At 35.7% G+C, this 18798-nt stretch overlaps 1 protein-coding gene across 1 annotated transcript in view; it reads right to left on the bottom strand.

The window, feature by feature from the left end:
* DPP10 (dipeptidyl peptidase like 10) overlaps positions 1-18798 on the bottom strand; it is a 1219576-nt gene that overhangs the window by 638606 nt on the left and 562172 nt on the right. Inside the window, exon 4 of the mRNA XM_007937655.1 lies at positions 8674-8768. Coding sequence (XP_007935846.1) covers positions 8674-8768 — 95 coding nt within the window. The remainder of the gene's footprint in view (positions 1-8673; positions 8769-18798) is intronic.

The following is an 18798-nucleotide window of genomic DNA, read 5'->3' as shown; positions in this document are numbered from 1 at the left end:
TTGCATTTCTGGAAGTTCTGTCAATATAACGCTGCAACCATTTTTAAATTATCTTAAGCAAAATTTTACTTGTGTGTGATATTAATGATATTGTTTGATAATTTCCACATTCTGTGGGATCACCTTTCTTTGGAATGGGTACAAATATGTATCTCTTCCAGTCAGTTGGCCAGGTAACTATCTTCCAATTTTCTTGGCATAGACAAGTGAGTGGCTCCAGTGGGGCATCTGTTTGTTGAAACATCTCAATGGGTCTTCCCTCAATTCCTGGAGCCTTGTTCTTTGCCAAGTCTTTCAGTGCAGCTTAGAATTGTCTCTTCAATACCATTGGTTCTTGATCCTATGCCACCTCTTGAAATGGATGAACATTGACCAACTCTTTTTGGTACAGTGACTGTATATTCCTTCCATCTTCTTTTAATGTTTCCTGCATCATTCAGTATTTTGCCCATAGAATCCTTCAATATTGCAACTCAAGGCTTTAATTTTTTCCCCTAGTTCTTTCAGTTTGAGAAATACCAAGTGTTCTGGTTACCTAGTGCTACTCTGACAGGAAACATACCACAAAGGGGATGCCTTAACAAACAGGAGTTTATTCTTACAATTTGGAGGTTTTAAGTCCAAGTTCAAAGTGCCAGGCTCTAGCGGCTGGGTGAAAGCCCCTCAACTTTGGGGTCCAGTTCTGCCTCCTGTTCCCAGCCTACTGGAGCTAGAGGTACTTCTTCACTCAGCCAGCTGCTGGCTGATAAGGCTTAGAACCCCCCAAAGTTGACAGGTAAAAAGGCACAGTCCCGATGTCACCAACCACATGGCAGGCCATTAACTTAAGTCCATTATAAGTCCCAAGATCGCCAGAGCATAGCAGGCTGCTGAGCAATGACACGGCTACATGCAGGGTCCAAGCGTGCCATAGACTGGAGACCATTCCCAAGGCTTCTCCTTAAAAACAGGAAGCAGACCACATACCCAAAGGCAGCTACTCAGCTGATCCCAGTAGATTACACCATGGAGTTTATTACCAGTCTCATCATGGGGAATATTACATCCAGCTGCCAAGCCACTCAACCAGGCCTAGCCAAGTTGACATAAAAACATAACCATCATACCAAGCATGTTCTTCCCTTTTGGTTTTCTAACTCCAGGTCTTTGCACATTTCATTGTAATAACTGATTTTGTCTTCTCGAGCTGCTCTTTCAAATCTTCTGTTTAGCTCTTTCATCCTGTCATTTCTTCCATTTGCTTTAGCTACTCTCCATTCAAAGGCAAGTTTAAGAGTCTCTTCTGACATCCATTTTGGTTTTCCTTTCCTGTCTTTTTAATGACCTTCTCTGCTTTCTTCATGGATGATGTTCTTGATGTCATCCCACAATTCTTCTAGTTTTCACTCATTAGTGTTCAATGCATCAAATCTATTCCTTAGATAGTCTCTAAATTCAGGAGGGATATAATCAAGGTCATATTTTGGCTCTCATGGACTTGTTTTAATTATACAAGTCTTCAGTTTCAACTTGAACTTGCATACATGCAACCGATAATTTGTTCCACAGTCAGCTCCTGGCCTTGTTTTAGCTGAAGATATTGAGTTTCTCCATTGCCTCTTTCCATAGATGTAGTTGATTTGATTCCTGTGTATTCCGTCTGGTGAAGTCTATGTGTATAGTTGCTGTTTGTGTTGTTGAAAAAGGGTATTTGCAATGAATAATTTATTGGTCTGGCAAAATTCTATCATGCAATTTCCAGCATTATTTCTATCACCAAGGCCATATTTTCTAACTACCTGTGATTCTTCTTTGTTTCCAACTTTTGTATTCCAATCACAATGATAAGCAACACATCTTGATTGGATGTTTGGTCAATTTCAGACTGCAGAAGTTGGTGAAAATCAATTTCTTCATCTTTGGCTTTTGCGGTTGGTTTGTAAATTTGAATTATAGTACTATTAACTGGTCTTCTTTGTAGATATATGAACATTATCATATCACTGGCAGCACTGTACTTCAGGACAGATCTCGAAACAGTGTTTGTGATGATGAATGCCATGTTATTCCTCTTCATTTTGTCATTCTGAGAGTAGTAGATCATATGGTTTTCTGATTCAAAATGGCCAAAACTAGTCCATTTCAGCTCACTAATGCCTAGGATATCAATCTTTATGTGTTCCATTTCATTTTTGACAACACTCAATTTTCCTAGATTCATACTTCATCATTCCATATTCCAATTTTTAATGGATGTTTCCAGCTATGTCTTCCCATTTGGAGTCATGCCACATCAGCAAATGGAGGCCCTGAAATCTTTGCTTCATCACATTATTAAGGTCAACACTACTCTGAAGAGGAGGCAGCTCTAGCTCTTCCCCAGTTGTATTTTGAGTGCCTTCCAACCTGAGGGGCTCATCTTCAGCACTATATTGGACAATGTTTCAGGGCTATTCATAAAGTTTTCCAGTAATATATCAGACAGTGTTTCACTGCTATTCATAAAGTTTTCACTGGCCAATTCTTTGAGAAGTGGATGTCTCCTTCCTTCTTCCAAATCTGTCTTAGTCTAGAGACTCTGCTGAAACCTGGGTGACCTTGCTGGTATTTGAAATACCAGTGACATAGCTTCCAGGCTCACAGGAACACACTAGCCACCACAGTACAACAAACTGGCAGCTGGGTGGTGGAACATAAAAAAAAATATCTAAATACTTTCAGTGACAAACTGATAATACAAATGACAGAAATACGAAGACATTCCACAATAGGAATTGATGATTGCTGTATTGACAGAGAGAGACATGGCCTCCATAAAGACAATTAAGTTCTATTATTCTTAAACATCAATGGAAACAGTTATTTTGGCTGCATTCCCCACTGGCCATCTGTTTTTCATTTTCTAACTTATAGAGAAATAATTGCTTCCCAATCAAAAGACTAGGGATAGCCAAATGAATGATAAAATTTACTGAACCAAGTGCCCAATTAGAAGTATTATCAGGAGATTATAAGAAATTTGGGGTCATGCTTTTAACCTGTACACTGCAATATCCAAAGGAAATGAAACCAAGACCAAATTATTATACTGCTGGAATTCTTTGCAGGTCTCACTTTAAAAGGAAGAAAAGTGTCTTAAGATAATGAAGTTGGAAGCTACAATTTAATATCTCCCTTACAGTTACCCATTTTTTGCCCTGATACACTCATCCCCGCCAGAAAAGGAAAAGGAAAAAAAAAAAAAAACTATCTTCATATCAGCATATATTTTCCTTTGTATCATTGTGTAGAAGATGGTTTCTCAATGTGGGCACTATTGACTTTTTGGCCTGATAGTTCTGTTATGAAAGTCATCTTATACATGTTGGTTGCTTGTTATTAGATGCCAGCAGCATTCCCACCATACTCAGCCTTCAACAATGACAATCAAAAATGTCCTCTGTTATTGTTGTTGTTATGTGCCGTCGAGTCACACCCGACTCATAGCGACCCTTCCTTGGGTTTCCGAGGCAGTATCACTACAGGAGTAGATTGCACAACCTTCCTCCCTAGGAGCGGCCGGTGGGTTTAAACCGCCAGCCTTCTGGTTAAAAGTCAAGTGTCTTAGGCACTACACCACCAGAGCTCCAAATATCCCCAAGGCAGCAAAATGGCCCTTGCTGAGAACTAGTATAGAGAAAAAAAGAAAGGAAAACAAACAAACAAACAAAAAACTGTATTATCATGAGCACGGGCAACATTTAAAAGTGTGCATATCTTGTCAGTTAATTGGTTAACCAGCAATAATTATATTGATGATGTTAATCTATACTACTAAAGTCAAATTTTAAACAATGATACATTTTAAAGGTTAAAATCACCATGAAAGGTCACAGAGCCAATCAGAATTTTCTTGTAACATTTCTTCACTTCAGATTTTAAAAGGTGAAAATGAAAGCACCTTTTCCAGTAATTCTTTACTTATACTACTATAGTTCATGTTTGTTTTTAATAGGATGCCTATTTCCTAAAGCAGGAAGTGGAAAACACATTCTTTGATTTCATGGCAGCACAATGTACTGGACATACCCCCAATACACACATCTATTGGCAAAATAAATTTTTAAAATAAACACAAATGAAAAATAGTAAGCTGACATGCAAGCCAACTGATGTTATTTCAATACACAATGGGTTTCAGGCAAATCTATTTTGTAATGGCCTACAAATAGACCAAAAGATGTGTAGCTGACATATTTCTTGTAATCTTTCTTCTGTAATATATGAATTGTCTCCCTCTGTTTTAGGTTACTTTTGTTGCACGTATTCCAAATTTTACAGATTTTCAAAATCAAAGAGACTCAAGATTCTTATCTCTCAGTTATTTCTTTCTACATGATTGCATGAGCTCTTTTCTCCTTTATCCTTAATAATCTCTGAGCACATGGCTAGGCCCATGTTTCAGGGCTTTGAATCAGTTCATATCAGTTTAGTCAGGGTCTATGCTGTGAAATCGGAACAAAATTGAATTTGTAAAATGTGGGTGTACCAAAATGATAAGCAGAATGTAAAAAATTACTGGTCAATACAGAAGAGGTATAGTGAGCACTTTCAGGAACCTGAAGCAGAAGACTAGATTACTGTGAAGACTGTGCGGAGTGGCACACATTCATTGTGGTGTAGTAGGCCACCATCTTTAAGCTGGGAATTGTTTCCAATTCTGCTAATAAAGATATTTGGTTTCTATGAAAAATCACATGGCCCTGGTTTTCTAGGATGGAAATTAAGTTTCTAGCATGGCACCAGCCTGTAACTTTTTCTGCTCTGGTTATCATTCTGGTACACACATTTTACCAATTCAGATCCATTCTTGTTTCACTTTATTGGCACTGAATGAACTGAGAAGGACAGGTATGAACCCCAGGTTTCCAACTCTTTCTAACTTCAAATGCAGTTTGATAGAACAATTTATGGTTGCTGGTGTGTTCTGCAAATACCACTAGGATATTCAAGTTATTGACAGCAGAAAGAGCACAGCTAATACTTAGGAAGCATTTTCCTCATTATGTCTCTGTGAATGAGCTTTTGTTTGAAATAGTTCTGGCTTTAAGAGATAACATTTACAAACACTTAGAAATGATTAAGAGCAAGTTGGGGCTAAATCATTTCTTCTGCATAACTCCCATTCAAAAAGTTTTGTGTTCTTTCATTTTCTCCTTCATTAGAAATCTACCTATCTTCAGTCCAAAAGAATGCCTTTAGACAATTATTTTAGGGACATGATTAACATTCGTTTGAATTTTGATAGTCATATAAAATATTATTGTGAATCATAGTGTTTGCTATTCACAATTACATATGTAAAAGTATCCAGATAACATATTTTAAATGTGCTTAAGCAAGGAAAAACAATATGATGTTAAAATATCTTTATTGTTAAATAAATTGACAGTCAGATATTAACATATATTTTGTTTTGCAGGTCATTCTGCTAGCACAATTTTATATTAAATAAATAAATAATATTTATTCTCTAATTATCCTGGCACACTTTCATTACAAAGCTCTTCCTATTGATCTGACCCAATTAATTATTATTACAATTATAATGTTGATAATCGCTCAATGTAAAAACCACACGATGAATACAATCCTTATGCCTGATAACAGATTTTGAATAGAAAAACTTGGAAAAGTAAATGTAGACTTCAGTCTAATTATGACCTTTAAAAATACAACTGTATTTTACAATATTAATTTGGAGTTGGAACAAAATTAAACAAGTTCCTCTTAAATTGCTTGAAATCACAGTGATTTGTATTTTTGTTGGCATTTTTTTGAGCTAATGTTGGTTACAAATACACATAGCTCTTCATTCCTTTATCCTCCATTGAATTCTGACACTTCTGTGAGCTATCCATGTTTAATAAGCTGTTTTGTGAGATACATGTCTTAAAAAAAAAGTCTATAAATCTCCAAACATAAGTAAATTGGAATATTTGCTAAATATCACAATATGACTGTAACTAAGAATCATGGCCAATATAGAGGAGAATAGATATAGACATCAAAATGATTTTTCAAACATTTATTTATTTAATTTAAAATTATTAAACACAATTACAAAAATAAAACTACAATGAGGTGAGAGTAAAGTTTAGTACCAAAAAAAAAAAAAAAAGAAGAAGAAATTGAGTCAATTAAATATTAAAATGTTAACCAAAAAGTTTTCTTTTCTTTTTTTTTTGGTGTATTATAGATGCTAAAAAACAATAAATAGACACTGAAAAAAAAAAATTAGGGACCAGAAGTGAGAAGTAAGGGACAGTCACAGAAGCAAATATACCTATTCCTCACTTACTATTTTGTTATCTAACATTTTGCTTTATGACAATAATAAAAAGTCTACTATCCAGTTCTTTTGTTCATTAATGGCGTACCTCTGGCAATAATGAATTCCAAGTTGTGAGGTGAAATTAAGACTGGCTATGATGGTTTTGTGTTAACTTGGCAATGTCATTATTCTCAGTTATTTAATGATGAAATTTGGCAATTTTTAAAGATGTTGACATCCTCCATTTTGTGATCTGATGTAATCTTTCTCCATTTTCTTATAATGCCAATTTTTACATAATGACTTGGTCTTTGGAACCTAATCATGCTGATAACTGAGGAGTGGCTGTATTTAAGTACTGAATATCTATATCTAACCTAAATGTTTGGATATCTGAGCCCCATAACTCATCAGAACATTTCACTTTATGATATAAATAAATAAATAAAACATTATTTGTTCTCCAAATTAATTTTATGTGATATCAAGTCATATTGACTTTAATTAGCAAATCATTAGTATACCCTCTCATCACTATCACTTCTTATTTTAGGTCTGCTGTCCACCTATCAAGGGTTTCTTTTCCATTGATTTCAACATTTCTCAATGATTCCCAGCCCCTTCTCTAGTATCCCAGCTGGCTTTCCATTTAATAAATAATAAATATCGTTCTACAATGTTTTTTAACGTTTTGCAGTGGAGTTAGTGTTATCACCACAAAGGAAATCTATAATATTTGAAAGTGAGCAATATGCCTTACATTCCCCAGCACACCACACATGCTATAAAGAGCTGCATACACTGCAGCTATTCTTGAAATACCTCTAAATCTAGTGATTAATTTACAAAAGAAAGTACCATTATATTCTATTATTGAAAGACTTAATTACTAATGTACATCAGCTGGGAGGTAGAATTTAGTCTAACAGATGTATACATGTATACTCAATTCATGATTACAGTGACCATTTTCTTTTTAATATACAAAAGTACTAAACTATATCAGTCTTAGACTATCTTTTCAACCTAAACAGTCTATAATTAATACGAAGATTAAATGACTTTTCCAAATTTACAACGAAACCAAGTTCACTGCCACTGAGTCTATTTTGACTCATAGCAACCCCTCCTTGGGGTTTCCGAGGCTGTATCTCTAAAGTAGATTGCCCATTCTTCCTTCTGAGTAGTTCAAACCCACCAGCCTTTACAAGTAAGAAAACATAAAATAATGTAGCTAGTGGTTTTGCTCATTGTTTCAATCTGTGTAGAACGTTCTCTGAGGTCCTGTATTATGTTTTGTCTGTGTCACATGAACTTACCTAATGAACCACATATTGGGCCGTTGTTTATAAAAATAGTAACTGCACTATAAAATATTGAATACACGCACTATATTTATCACTGTTTGATAGCTAGATTCTGAACAATTTTAATATTTAATTTATCATGACCTACTTAATAAGTAATCATAGATAAATCTCCAAACCTTAAAAGGACTGGATATCAAATGTGATTACCAAGACAGATAATTTCTACATTGTTTTGTAACAGCACTATAAATAAATTCAGACATTTAAATATTTCCAGTCTGTGTAATGATTCTAAGAAAAGAAAAATAGTGGTGACAGAATTGTGAAATCATATTAATCTTAACAGAAGGTCAGTTTTAGACAGTCTGCCTTCTATCTGATCCAGAACAACAGAATTAGAAAGTCGGGAGGAATGAAAAGGGGAAAATGCGATTAACTATTTTAAATAAAAAGTTAAAGGTGAGAAAGTTAATGATAACTTGTGCTAAGCTAAACTTAATATTTATATACATATATATATATACATATGTATATATATATATGTATATGTGTGTGTATATACATATATATATATATGTATAGGAACTCTGGTAGCATAGTGCCTAAGGAACTTGACTACTAATGAGAAGGCTGGCAGTTCAAACCCACCAGGCACTCCTTGGAATGAAGTCTGGGCAATCTACTTCCGTAGTGATATTGCTTTGGAAACCCAAGGAGATGTCGCTATGAATCGGGTCTGACTTGACATATATATGTACATATATATGTTTATAGGCATTTGTTATAATCTTACATAGAAAATATTGGAAAACATATTCAATGTAAGTAAGTATTATTCCTGGAAACATTTACTCATTTACTATAAAGGGTAAATGTGGTGAACATTAAACAGATGGCTCACACAGGTATTTTCCATCAATACATCTACTGACTCTAACGATATTTCAGCCCTCAATTTTTACCTGAAATGCTGTCCAAGTGCCAAAGCTAAAGAATAGAAAGTTATGTACACCTAGAGAGCTTTCCAAACAATACGGAAATGCATAAAGTAATTAATTATTCATTACTTACAAAAGTTGTGTTTTCCAATAATAAAGTGGTAGCATTTGTTTCTATATTCAGTTTAATGACATGTCCATTCTCGCTTTTATACACCACATCTGTATCTGTAACAACAAAGACATTAACATTTGACAAATATATTGACTAGTTAATATAATAACTGTAGAGGAGAGAATGTGCATAACAAACAGACACATTAGAACAATCATTGCTAGCATTTAACAGCCTGAGCAGGTTTCTGTGCTTGGCTCATTATTAATCCTCTTGAATGATCAGAAAGCCAGGCTAACACATGGTCTATTGTGCAATGAAAACAGGGTTAGTGAAAGGGCCATTCAAAATTCCTCATTTAACAAATGAAAATTAATTAAAATATGAGCAGTCTGGTGCCCATTCAAAGGTGAAAAAGACAGCACAAAGAGAAGTGGCTCCAGGTTGCAAAGGAAGCTGTTACTGATGAATGATCTCACATTTTCAACTTATAACAAAGGCTGCCAGTTGGCCATAATTCTACACAATTCTTTGGTTACTCAAACTGAACCATGCTCCCACAGACCTATTCATTTATCTAGTCCTTCCACCACTGCTCAACTCCTGTTCATACTCTTTCTCCTTTGGGTTGAGAATTTTATGTCTGTGTAGCTGGTGTAAGCAGACATCAAAATCTCAGATGCAGTTAGCATATGATTGTATCTACTTTGTCAGCTTTTTAAAAGAAATGATGTTTCATTTATAAATAATTGCAATGCTTCTGCACAATTTTGATTTACATATTTTTGAGTTAAATTCAGTCTCATTTGTCAGAAAATTAAATCATACTAAGAATACCTCAGACTGAAAATGTTAGCTTGAAGGAAAATTGCCAAAGAGGATACTTAGGAGCTAAAAAGTTATCTAGGAAGAATTTGATAAAAAGGAACATTGCTAAATAAAGCCAGTCATGATACTGCCTCAGAAACCCAAGGAGGGGTCACTATGAGTTGGGTCTGACTTGATGGCACATAACAACAACAACAACATGAATGTTTTCCTGTTGTAATGATAATCTTTTTTTCTAGTTTTACTCAATTCTAATAATTTTGTATTACATCTCTCTAAGCCCTTGCCCGTGGAACACTGATGGTACAGCAGGTAAAGCACTCAGCACCTACTCAATGTTCGGTTTTTCAAATCCACTGATTGCTGTGTGGGAGAAAGATGTTGCAGTCAGCTCCCCTAAGGTTAACCCTTTGCTCATGCTTGGAAGAAAGGTAATACTGAAGGGAATTGGGTCTACAGTTTAGAATGAACGAGTTTATATATATTACAATCTCTCAAAGCCTAAATATCTTCACCTGCACAATAGGAAAACAAGTAGAGTAAGTACCTGAGTTAAGAACTGTGACTTACAGACAACTCCTGCTTGCCCTTTAATGTGATGTAAATATACCCTTACTTTTAAACTATTGAATCAACATCTACTTGTAACAAATTCTCCACCACAATCACCTTCACATCCTGTAAATGAAGCTTTTAAATCATGGAAAAGTGTTCTAGCCTTTTCTTATTGGCACTAAACCCTATCTCATCAAGTCAATTCCACTTCATAATAATCCTATAGGACAGAGTAAAACTGCCCCATAGGGTTTCTAAGCCTGTAAATCTTTATAGAAGCAGACTGCCTCATTTTTCTCCTACAGAGTGCCTGGTGGGTTTGAGGTGCCAACTTTTGAGTTAGCAGTTGAATGTTTTAACCACTGAGCCACTTGACCTCCCTATCTTGCACTAAAGTAAGGCTACATAGAACTATATGCACCTGTTCCAAATTACCTACAAATTCAACTTAAATACACATTAAGAATGGATCTAATTCATAAACTTGGGTTTACCTACACTCCCCGGTGAATTATAAAAATTAAATAACACATGTACAAATATCTGACACTTTCGACAGACCAAGATTTTTCAACCCTTTCTCTTCATATTATAAAAATTAATAGCTAGAAGTTATATAATGAGAAGAAATTAACACTGACAACAATGTCATGCATTTTTCTTCAGTGCTTCATCTGGAAGACTGAGAATCCATGTGTTGTTGTTGTATTGTTGGTCCCAGGTCTTGAAAGGAGTGTCGGCGCGAGGAAGCTACCACAGACTCGATAATGCATAAGCAAAAGGAAAGTTTATTCAAGCTCTAGCTCGGACCCTCAACCGTCACCGATGCAGCGGTTCAGGATTGAGAGAGCCGAACAAAGGGAAAGGGGGTCTTTTATCCGGGATGGAGCAGGTACGGGGAAGTTTCAATCAGAAAATTACAGGATTGGTTGTCATTTTTTAAATCGTGCGTTGTCTCTAGTTGGTTGGCTCTGTCCTGTGGCCGAGGCCGCAAACTGCCGTTTCCAGGAATTTCAGGTTTTTCTGATATTTATTGATTGGTTGTTGCTAGGGGGTAGAAAAGGAGGGGAGGGGGTCTTAGGACTCTGTGAGGTAAAGCCCTGAGGCGTGGGGAACGTGCTGGAGTTCCCGGCACTAATGGCTCCTAGTTAAAGAATAATTGCCTGGAGGGGAGGGGGGTCTCACCGTATGTGCTGTCAAGAAGGATGTGACTCATACCAACCCTGTGTACAACAGCACAAAATACTGCCTGGTCTTGTGCCAGCCTCAGGATCCCTGATATACCTGAACTTATCGCTGCAGCCACTGTGGCAATCCATCTCGTTGAGGATCTTCCCCTTTTTTGCTGGTCCTCCACTTTACCAAGCATGATATTCGTCTCCAGGGAATGGTCCCTTCTGAAAACATGACCAAAACGGGTGAGATAAAGTCTGACCATTCTAGCTTCCAAGGAACATTCCGACTGCGCTTCTTCCAGGACAGATTTGTTCCTTCTTTGGCAATCCAGAGTACTTTCAGTATGCTTCGTCAACACTCACAAATGAAAAGCATCAATTCTTCTTCAATCTCCCTTATTCATCGCCCAGCTTTCACATATATATGATGCTACTGAAAATACCATAGATGGAATTATGCACATCTTAGTCTTCAAAGATACATGTTTGTTCTTCAGCACTTTAAAGAAGTCTTTTGCAGTAGATTTCCCCAATGCTCATATGATGTCTGATTTCCTGAGTACTGCTTCCATTGGTGTTGGTTATGGATCCAAATAATATGAAAATTTTGAAAACTTCAATCCTTTCTCCATTTATCGTGATACTGCTTATTTGTCCAATTGTGAGGATTTTCATTTTCTTTGTGTTGAGGTATAATCTATACTGCAGACTGTAGTCTGTAATCTTCATAAGAAAGTGCTTCAAGCCATCTTCACTTTCAGGAAGCAAAGTTGTGGCATCTGCATATTGCAGACTGTTAATGAGTCTTCCTTCAATTCTGATGCTGCAGTCTTCTTCATTTGGTCCAGCTTCTCAAATTATTTGCTCAAGCCTGCAGATTTAATAAGTATGGTGAAAGGACACAACCTTGACAAACATCATTCCTGATTTTAAACCATGCAGTATTCTTTTGTTCTCTTCGAACAACAGTCTTATGGCCTATGTACAGTTTCTTCATGAGCACAATTACGTGCTCTGAAATTTGAGTTTTCCCAATGTTATCCATAATATGTTATGATCCACACAGTCAAATGCTTCTGCATAGTCAATAAAATACTTTCTGGTATTCTTTGCTTTCAGCCAAGATTCATCTGACATTTGCAACGATATCCCTCATTCCACGTCCTCTTTTGAATCCAGCTTATGTTTCTGGAAATTCCCTGTCCAGATACTGCTGTACCCATTTTTAAAATAGATTTTGGGAGCTCTGGTAGCATAGTGGCTAAGGCACTTGACTGCTAACCAGAAGGCAGGCGGTTCAAACCCACCAGCCACTCCTCGGAAGGAAGGTTGGGCAATCCTACTTCCGTAGTGATACTGCCTCGGAAACCCAAGGAGGGGTCGCTATGAGTCGGGGCCGACTCGACGGCAAACAACAACAACAACAACAACAACAAGCTAGATTTTACTTGTGTATAATATTAATGATGTTGTTTGATAATTTCCACACTCTGTGGGATCATCTTTCTTTGGAATGGGTACAAATATGGATCTCTTCCAGTCAGTTGGATAGGTAGCTGTCTTGCAAATTTTTTGCCATAGACAAGTAAGTGCCTCCAGTGCAATATCTGTTTGTTGAAACATCTCAATGGGTATTCTGTCAATTTCTGGAGCCTTTTTTTTTTTTTTTTTAATTTTTCTTGTGATTTGGGTGAAAGTGTACAGAGCAAATTCATTTTCCAACAGCACTTCACATACACTTTGTCTCATGACATTGACTGCAATTTTCCACAAAAGAGCCAGCTCTCTTCCCATGCCCTCACCATAGTTACCTCTTCCCTATGTCTTTCCCTCCCATATACTCCTGCCCCACCATCTCTCTCCCTATGCATACATAGCCCTTCTATTCTCCCATGATTGTTCTCGCCAAGGAGTGTATCTACCTCATGTAAATGTTCAATTCATATGCCTGTCTTTTGTTTGGCTGGAAGCCATAGGAGTGGGTTCAATTCCAGACCTGAAGGACATCCAAAGGCCATAGTCTCAGGGGTTCCACCAGGCTTGAGCCTTGTTTTCACCAATTCCTTCAGCACAGCTTTGATTCCTTCCTTCAATACCATTGGTTCTTGATTATATGCCACCTCTTAAAGTAAATGAACATCAACCATTTATTTCTGGAACAGTGACTCTGTGTATACTTTCCATCTTTTGATGTTTTCTGCCTTACTCAATATTTTGCCCATAGAATCTTTCAATACTGCCGCTAAAGGCTTGAATTTTTTCTTCAGTTCGTTCAGCTTGAGAAATGTCATTGCAATCTTCCTATTAGAGTCAAAAATAGTTTCTGGGATGGAACATAGGGGACAATGGTTCCTCTGGACCCCATACACTGGGGCAGTTACATGTTGAGACTGTGACCTGGAGAACAAGGATGACAGGTGGTGTTCTAAGAAATGAAGACAAGAGACCAGGGATTTTGAAGTTACTATCTGAGGTTGACTAAATGGATTTACTTATATGATAAGTAAAAAAAGTGATGTTGGATGAATCTTGGCTGAAAATAAAGAATACCAGAAAGATGGTTATGTATGTTTTAGTGACTATACAAAGGCTTTTGACTGCATGGATCATAACAAATTATGGATAAATTTGTAAAGAATGGGAATTCCAGAACACTTAATTGTGCTAATGAGGAATCTGTACATAGACCAATGGGCAGTTGTTCAAACAGAACAATTGGATAGTGCATAGTTTAAAATCAGGAAATGTGTGCATCAGGGCTATATTCCTTCATCATACTTATTCAATCTGTGTGCAGAGCAAATAGTCCTAGAAGCTAGGCTACATGAAGAATGTGGTATCAGAGTTGGAGGAAGAATCATTAACAACCTGCAATATGCAGATGACACAACCTTGCTTGCTGAAAGTGAAGAAGACTTAGAGCACTACAGATGATAATGAAACACTACAACCTTCAGTACGGATTACACCTCAACACAAACAAAACAAAAATTCTCACAACTGGAGTATTAAGCAACTTTATGATAAATAGAGAAAAGATTGAAATTGTCAAGGATTTCATTTTGCTTGGATCCACAATCAACACCCATGGGAGCAGCAGTCAAGAAAACAAACAATATATTACATTGGGCAAATCTCTGCAAAAGACCCCTTTAAATTGTTAAAGAGCAAAGATATCACACTGAAGACTAAGGTGCACTTCACCTAAGCCCTTGTCTTTTCAATAGTCTCATATGCATGTGAAAGCAACACAATGAAAAAGGAAGATCTAAGAAGAATAATTGATTCATTTGAATTGCAGTATTGATAGAGTATAGAATATACTATGGACTGCCAGAGAATGAACAAATCCATGTTGGAAGAAGTATAGCTCCTTAGAAGCAAGGACAGCCAGACTTCCTCCCAGGACTTTGGTCCTGTTATCAAGAGGGACCATCCCCTGGAGAAGGATATCACACTTGGTAAAGCAGAGGGTCAATGAAAAATGGCAAGACCCTCACTGTGATGGATTGACATAGTGGATGCAACAACAGGCTGAAGCATTGTAAAAATTGTGAAGATGGTGCAGGATCAGGTAGTGTTTCATTCTGCTGTACATACAGTTGCAGTGAGTCAAAACCAACTACACAGTGTCTGCTAATAGCAACATCATTTTCTGAACATTTATCATTATGAGTTCTGGTAGCTGAACATTTATCATTAGCTAAAAATAAATAACAACAACAACAAAAATAAATAAGTTTCCCTTATTGGCCTATTGTCCTTCTTGGTGATACAGAACACATATCAGACTTACTCAAATAAATATTTATTTTGATGTATATTCCTTTCTTCTCCTTCCTTTCCTTGTATCACATGTTTATGACTACAACTAGTAGTATCAGTCACTTGTGTTCCTCATTTGTTCCAAATGATTCTGTTCTCCTGCCTTTATGCTCTTAATTCATGCTTGCTGCAGCCAATATTCAAACTCCTCCCTTAGTTTCTAACTTCCATTCCCAATTTGGTAATTTTCTTGATATTCTCGTCTCTGGACTATTTCTTGATTTTGATTGCTATTACCATCATAGGTTAGGGAAGAACTATATCACCAACTAACAAATCACTCTTATGATATTTCTCAATAAGAGAAAATGGATTTTCCTTCTTCCATTGCATCTTGAGGATAAATATAACAAAAAGCTACTTGATGAGTGATTCTTTTCACAGAATATAAGTACTTTGCAGAATCCTAATTAAGGATGAAACTTGTGGCCTTGGGGAGAAAGTAGAGCTCAGAGAGCATCATCTTTAGCATGGTTAGCAGATCCTCTTTAGAGGAATAGATGAAATAAATAGCACATGGCCCATAGTCTCTGCTTTTAGTAAAATAAAACCCTAAGAGGGTAATGCATTGACATAAAGGCAGAACAATCAAGTTAATCTATATTTCCCTTAGAATCAAAGTAGGAGGAAGTGAAGCTTTTTTGAGAAGATAAAGGCTACACATAATATTGATTTGTTTAAAGGCAATTTTGCTGGACAATTATTTGAACTTGAGAAAAATCTACAGAGATTTGAAATCTGTAAATATCTTTATATCTTCACTCCTGAAAATTTTACTGTTAAACTCTCAACATAGCATCAGCAAGAAAACATTTTTTTTTACTTCAAGTGTAAATCTCTAGATTAATATTTTGTAAATATTTTTTCATGAATTAATTATTTTAAAAAACATCTTACATCTGTAATTTTTATGCCATCACCAATCCCTTTACATTCTGTTATTTAAAATCTGGTCTCCTGGGTCTCATATTTAGTCTACTTTATTATTTGATTTATAATCACGAGTGGAATCTCAAGATTTTGAAATTCCTGTTGCTAAATTAATAAATCATCATCTAGAACTATATTTCAAACCTGTCTACATTGTATTTTGCCTAATATTAGGTAATGAAATATGAATCAATCAGATCAATGAGTTAAGTGCATTAACACAGGAAGTTTAAGATGGGTGTACTCAAAATAGTCAACATTGTGCATGTCTATGCAGGACTTTTATTCAATAATCTTTTCTCCTCTTCACCTCATTGAAAGTTAAGAGTCAATTATCTTGAGTACATATTCCGTTCAATTTTTTTTTTTTCTAAATGGAAAACGGTGACAGGACAGGATAGAGTCACTTCCTACCTTATTTATCCTTAGTTCTGAGTGTATTTTGTATTTTGAGTCAGTTGTACTCCTAAATGATCATTGTTGACCTTTCCGTCCAATCTTTTTTCCCATTATTTGGCCAACAAAAGAAAAAAAGGAACACATAGTAGTATAGCTTCCATTAGCTCTTACATATAAATAAAATTTCATATTTTAAATGTCTTCCATACAAAGCAGACAGTAAAGCATTCCATATTAGAGTTCATTTTTCAATATGCCATTGAAATTAAAAGTGAGACATCTGCATCCACCTTAACTATCAGGACTAAGAACTAAAATAGCCTACACAAATATGATTTTACTGTTTGTTCTAGAAAATTCTTGCCCATACAGATAAGACTGTAAATTAGTACAAAAACTTCATTAGTCTTTTAGTCTTTTTTTCTTCTTCTTCTTCTTCTTTGCATTAACTCACTGTAAATAAATGTGTCTGAAACATAAATTCCTAATACTTGGCAAATTGCTCAATAATCAAATATGTGCAAATAAGTGTTTATTAACAATGCTCACTTTCTGATACTTCCCTGAGTCCATTAATCTTAAAATAAATTATATCATAAAATATACTCAAATCTAATAAGATCCAAACATTGAAAAACCTGCCTTAACTTCTAAAGTCTCGATTCTCAAACACTATACATTTGTGACTTCCCCCATGCCACTCTGAGTACCCTGAGACTGGTAAAATGTTGTCTTCCCTAAATACCCTTGGTAATAAACTCATTTTTGCTAACTAGTTCATTTTGGGGTTTTCTGGGAGGTTGACAGTGGACATAATCTCCTTTCATATATATATATGGAGCTCTGCTGGTGCAGTGCCTAAGGCATTTGACTGTTAACCAGAACACTGGTGGTTCAAACCCACCAGCCACTCCACAGAAGATGATGCAATCTACTTCTGTAAAGATTTACTGCCTTGGAAGTCTAATGGAGTTCACTATAAGACTGAATTGATTCAATGACAGTAGGTTTGGTTTTGGTCGGTTTAATATACACATAATAATTTACCTTTTCAATACTTCAAAATTATGTATGTGGAATGGACTCTTAAATCACTTTAAAATGATGGTGTAGCATATTGAAGAAATGGAAAACAAATCTTAAGTCATCTCTTTGAGACTTTTGCTTTTTTTAATTGTGGTGAAAACATACACAGCAAAACATCCACCAACACAACAACTTCCACATATACAACTCAGTAATGCTGATTTTTTTTCCAAGTTTGACACCATTATCACTATCCTTACCCAAACCATTCCACCGTGTTTAACATAAACTCAATTCCCTAGACAAAAACTCTCCTTGTCCCCTCCTTCTAATCCTGGTAACCATTAATATCTTTGGTTTCTGTATATTTGCTTATTTCATATAAATGAGGTCATATAATACTTTCTTTTTGTCTCTGACACTTTAATTCAAACATTATTTTCATATTTTACATTTATTTTTATATATTTGAAATAGAATTTGTATAGCATTCCATGTTTTAAAAAGTTACACACTGAAATAATAAAATGCTTAAAATTAAAAACTGTTACAGAAAATGATAAATTGGTTATAGCAGAAAATGAAAAATCAAATGCATTTATGAATAATCTGTTAAATAGCAGTTAAGATTTTATTTATTACTTAAATACATGATTAATCTATAGTACTGAACTAATTTGAAATGAAGTGCAGAGGGCCTTTCATTGATACCTTTTAAAACACTGGTCACAACTATGAATTACTTTGCTTACTTTTTATACTTCCTACCACCATATATTTGCCTGAAAAAAATGGAGGCAATTAGTTATAGTTTCATCATCCTTTTTCTCTACTTTACTCTCTTTGCGAACATCTACTTTTACCCCACACTTCTTGGAAGAAGTAACTCTGCTCCTTTGCAAAACAGAGCTCTATTTTGTAACTTAGTTACCTTCTGAACTCTTAAATATCTTTCAGTTCTGCTTCCAGTATGCCAGCTACTTGTACTTTTCATGGTGTATGTAATTCTTTATATTAAAGGAAAAAAAAAAAAAGTAATAAACATCTTTATTCAACTCTTCTGCTCTGACCCTGTCTCCTTTCACAATAAGCCTTTGGAATAAGGGGTTTCTGCCTTATTCTGTGCTCTGTTTTCCATATATTCCTACAGTGCAGCTGAGGTCTTCACTCTTGAAATTGCAACCTTCCAACATCACTACTGACCTGCAATAACCAAATGCAATGTGTTCTCCCCCATGCTTAATGTCACAGTATGTGACCATGGAGATGAACAGAAAGATTCTGAAATCTTCTTTTTTTAAAACTTCAAACCATTGCAATGCCCTGGTATTCTTTCCCAAAAAAAATTCTCTACATGTCCCAATTACTGTCTAAACAAAGAAATCCTTCAAAGCTCCAATTTGGG

Source organism: Orycteropus afer, unplaced genomic scaffold (assembly GCF_000298275.1).
Source record: "Orycteropus afer afer isolate SDZICR_OR568_19922 unplaced genomic scaffold, OryAfe1.0 scaffold00004, whole genome shotgun sequence".
Lineage (NCBI taxonomy): Eukaryota > Metazoa > Chordata > Mammalia > Tubulidentata > Orycteropodidae > Orycteropus > Orycteropus afer.
This window is presented reverse-complemented; position numbering and strand designations above follow the sequence as displayed.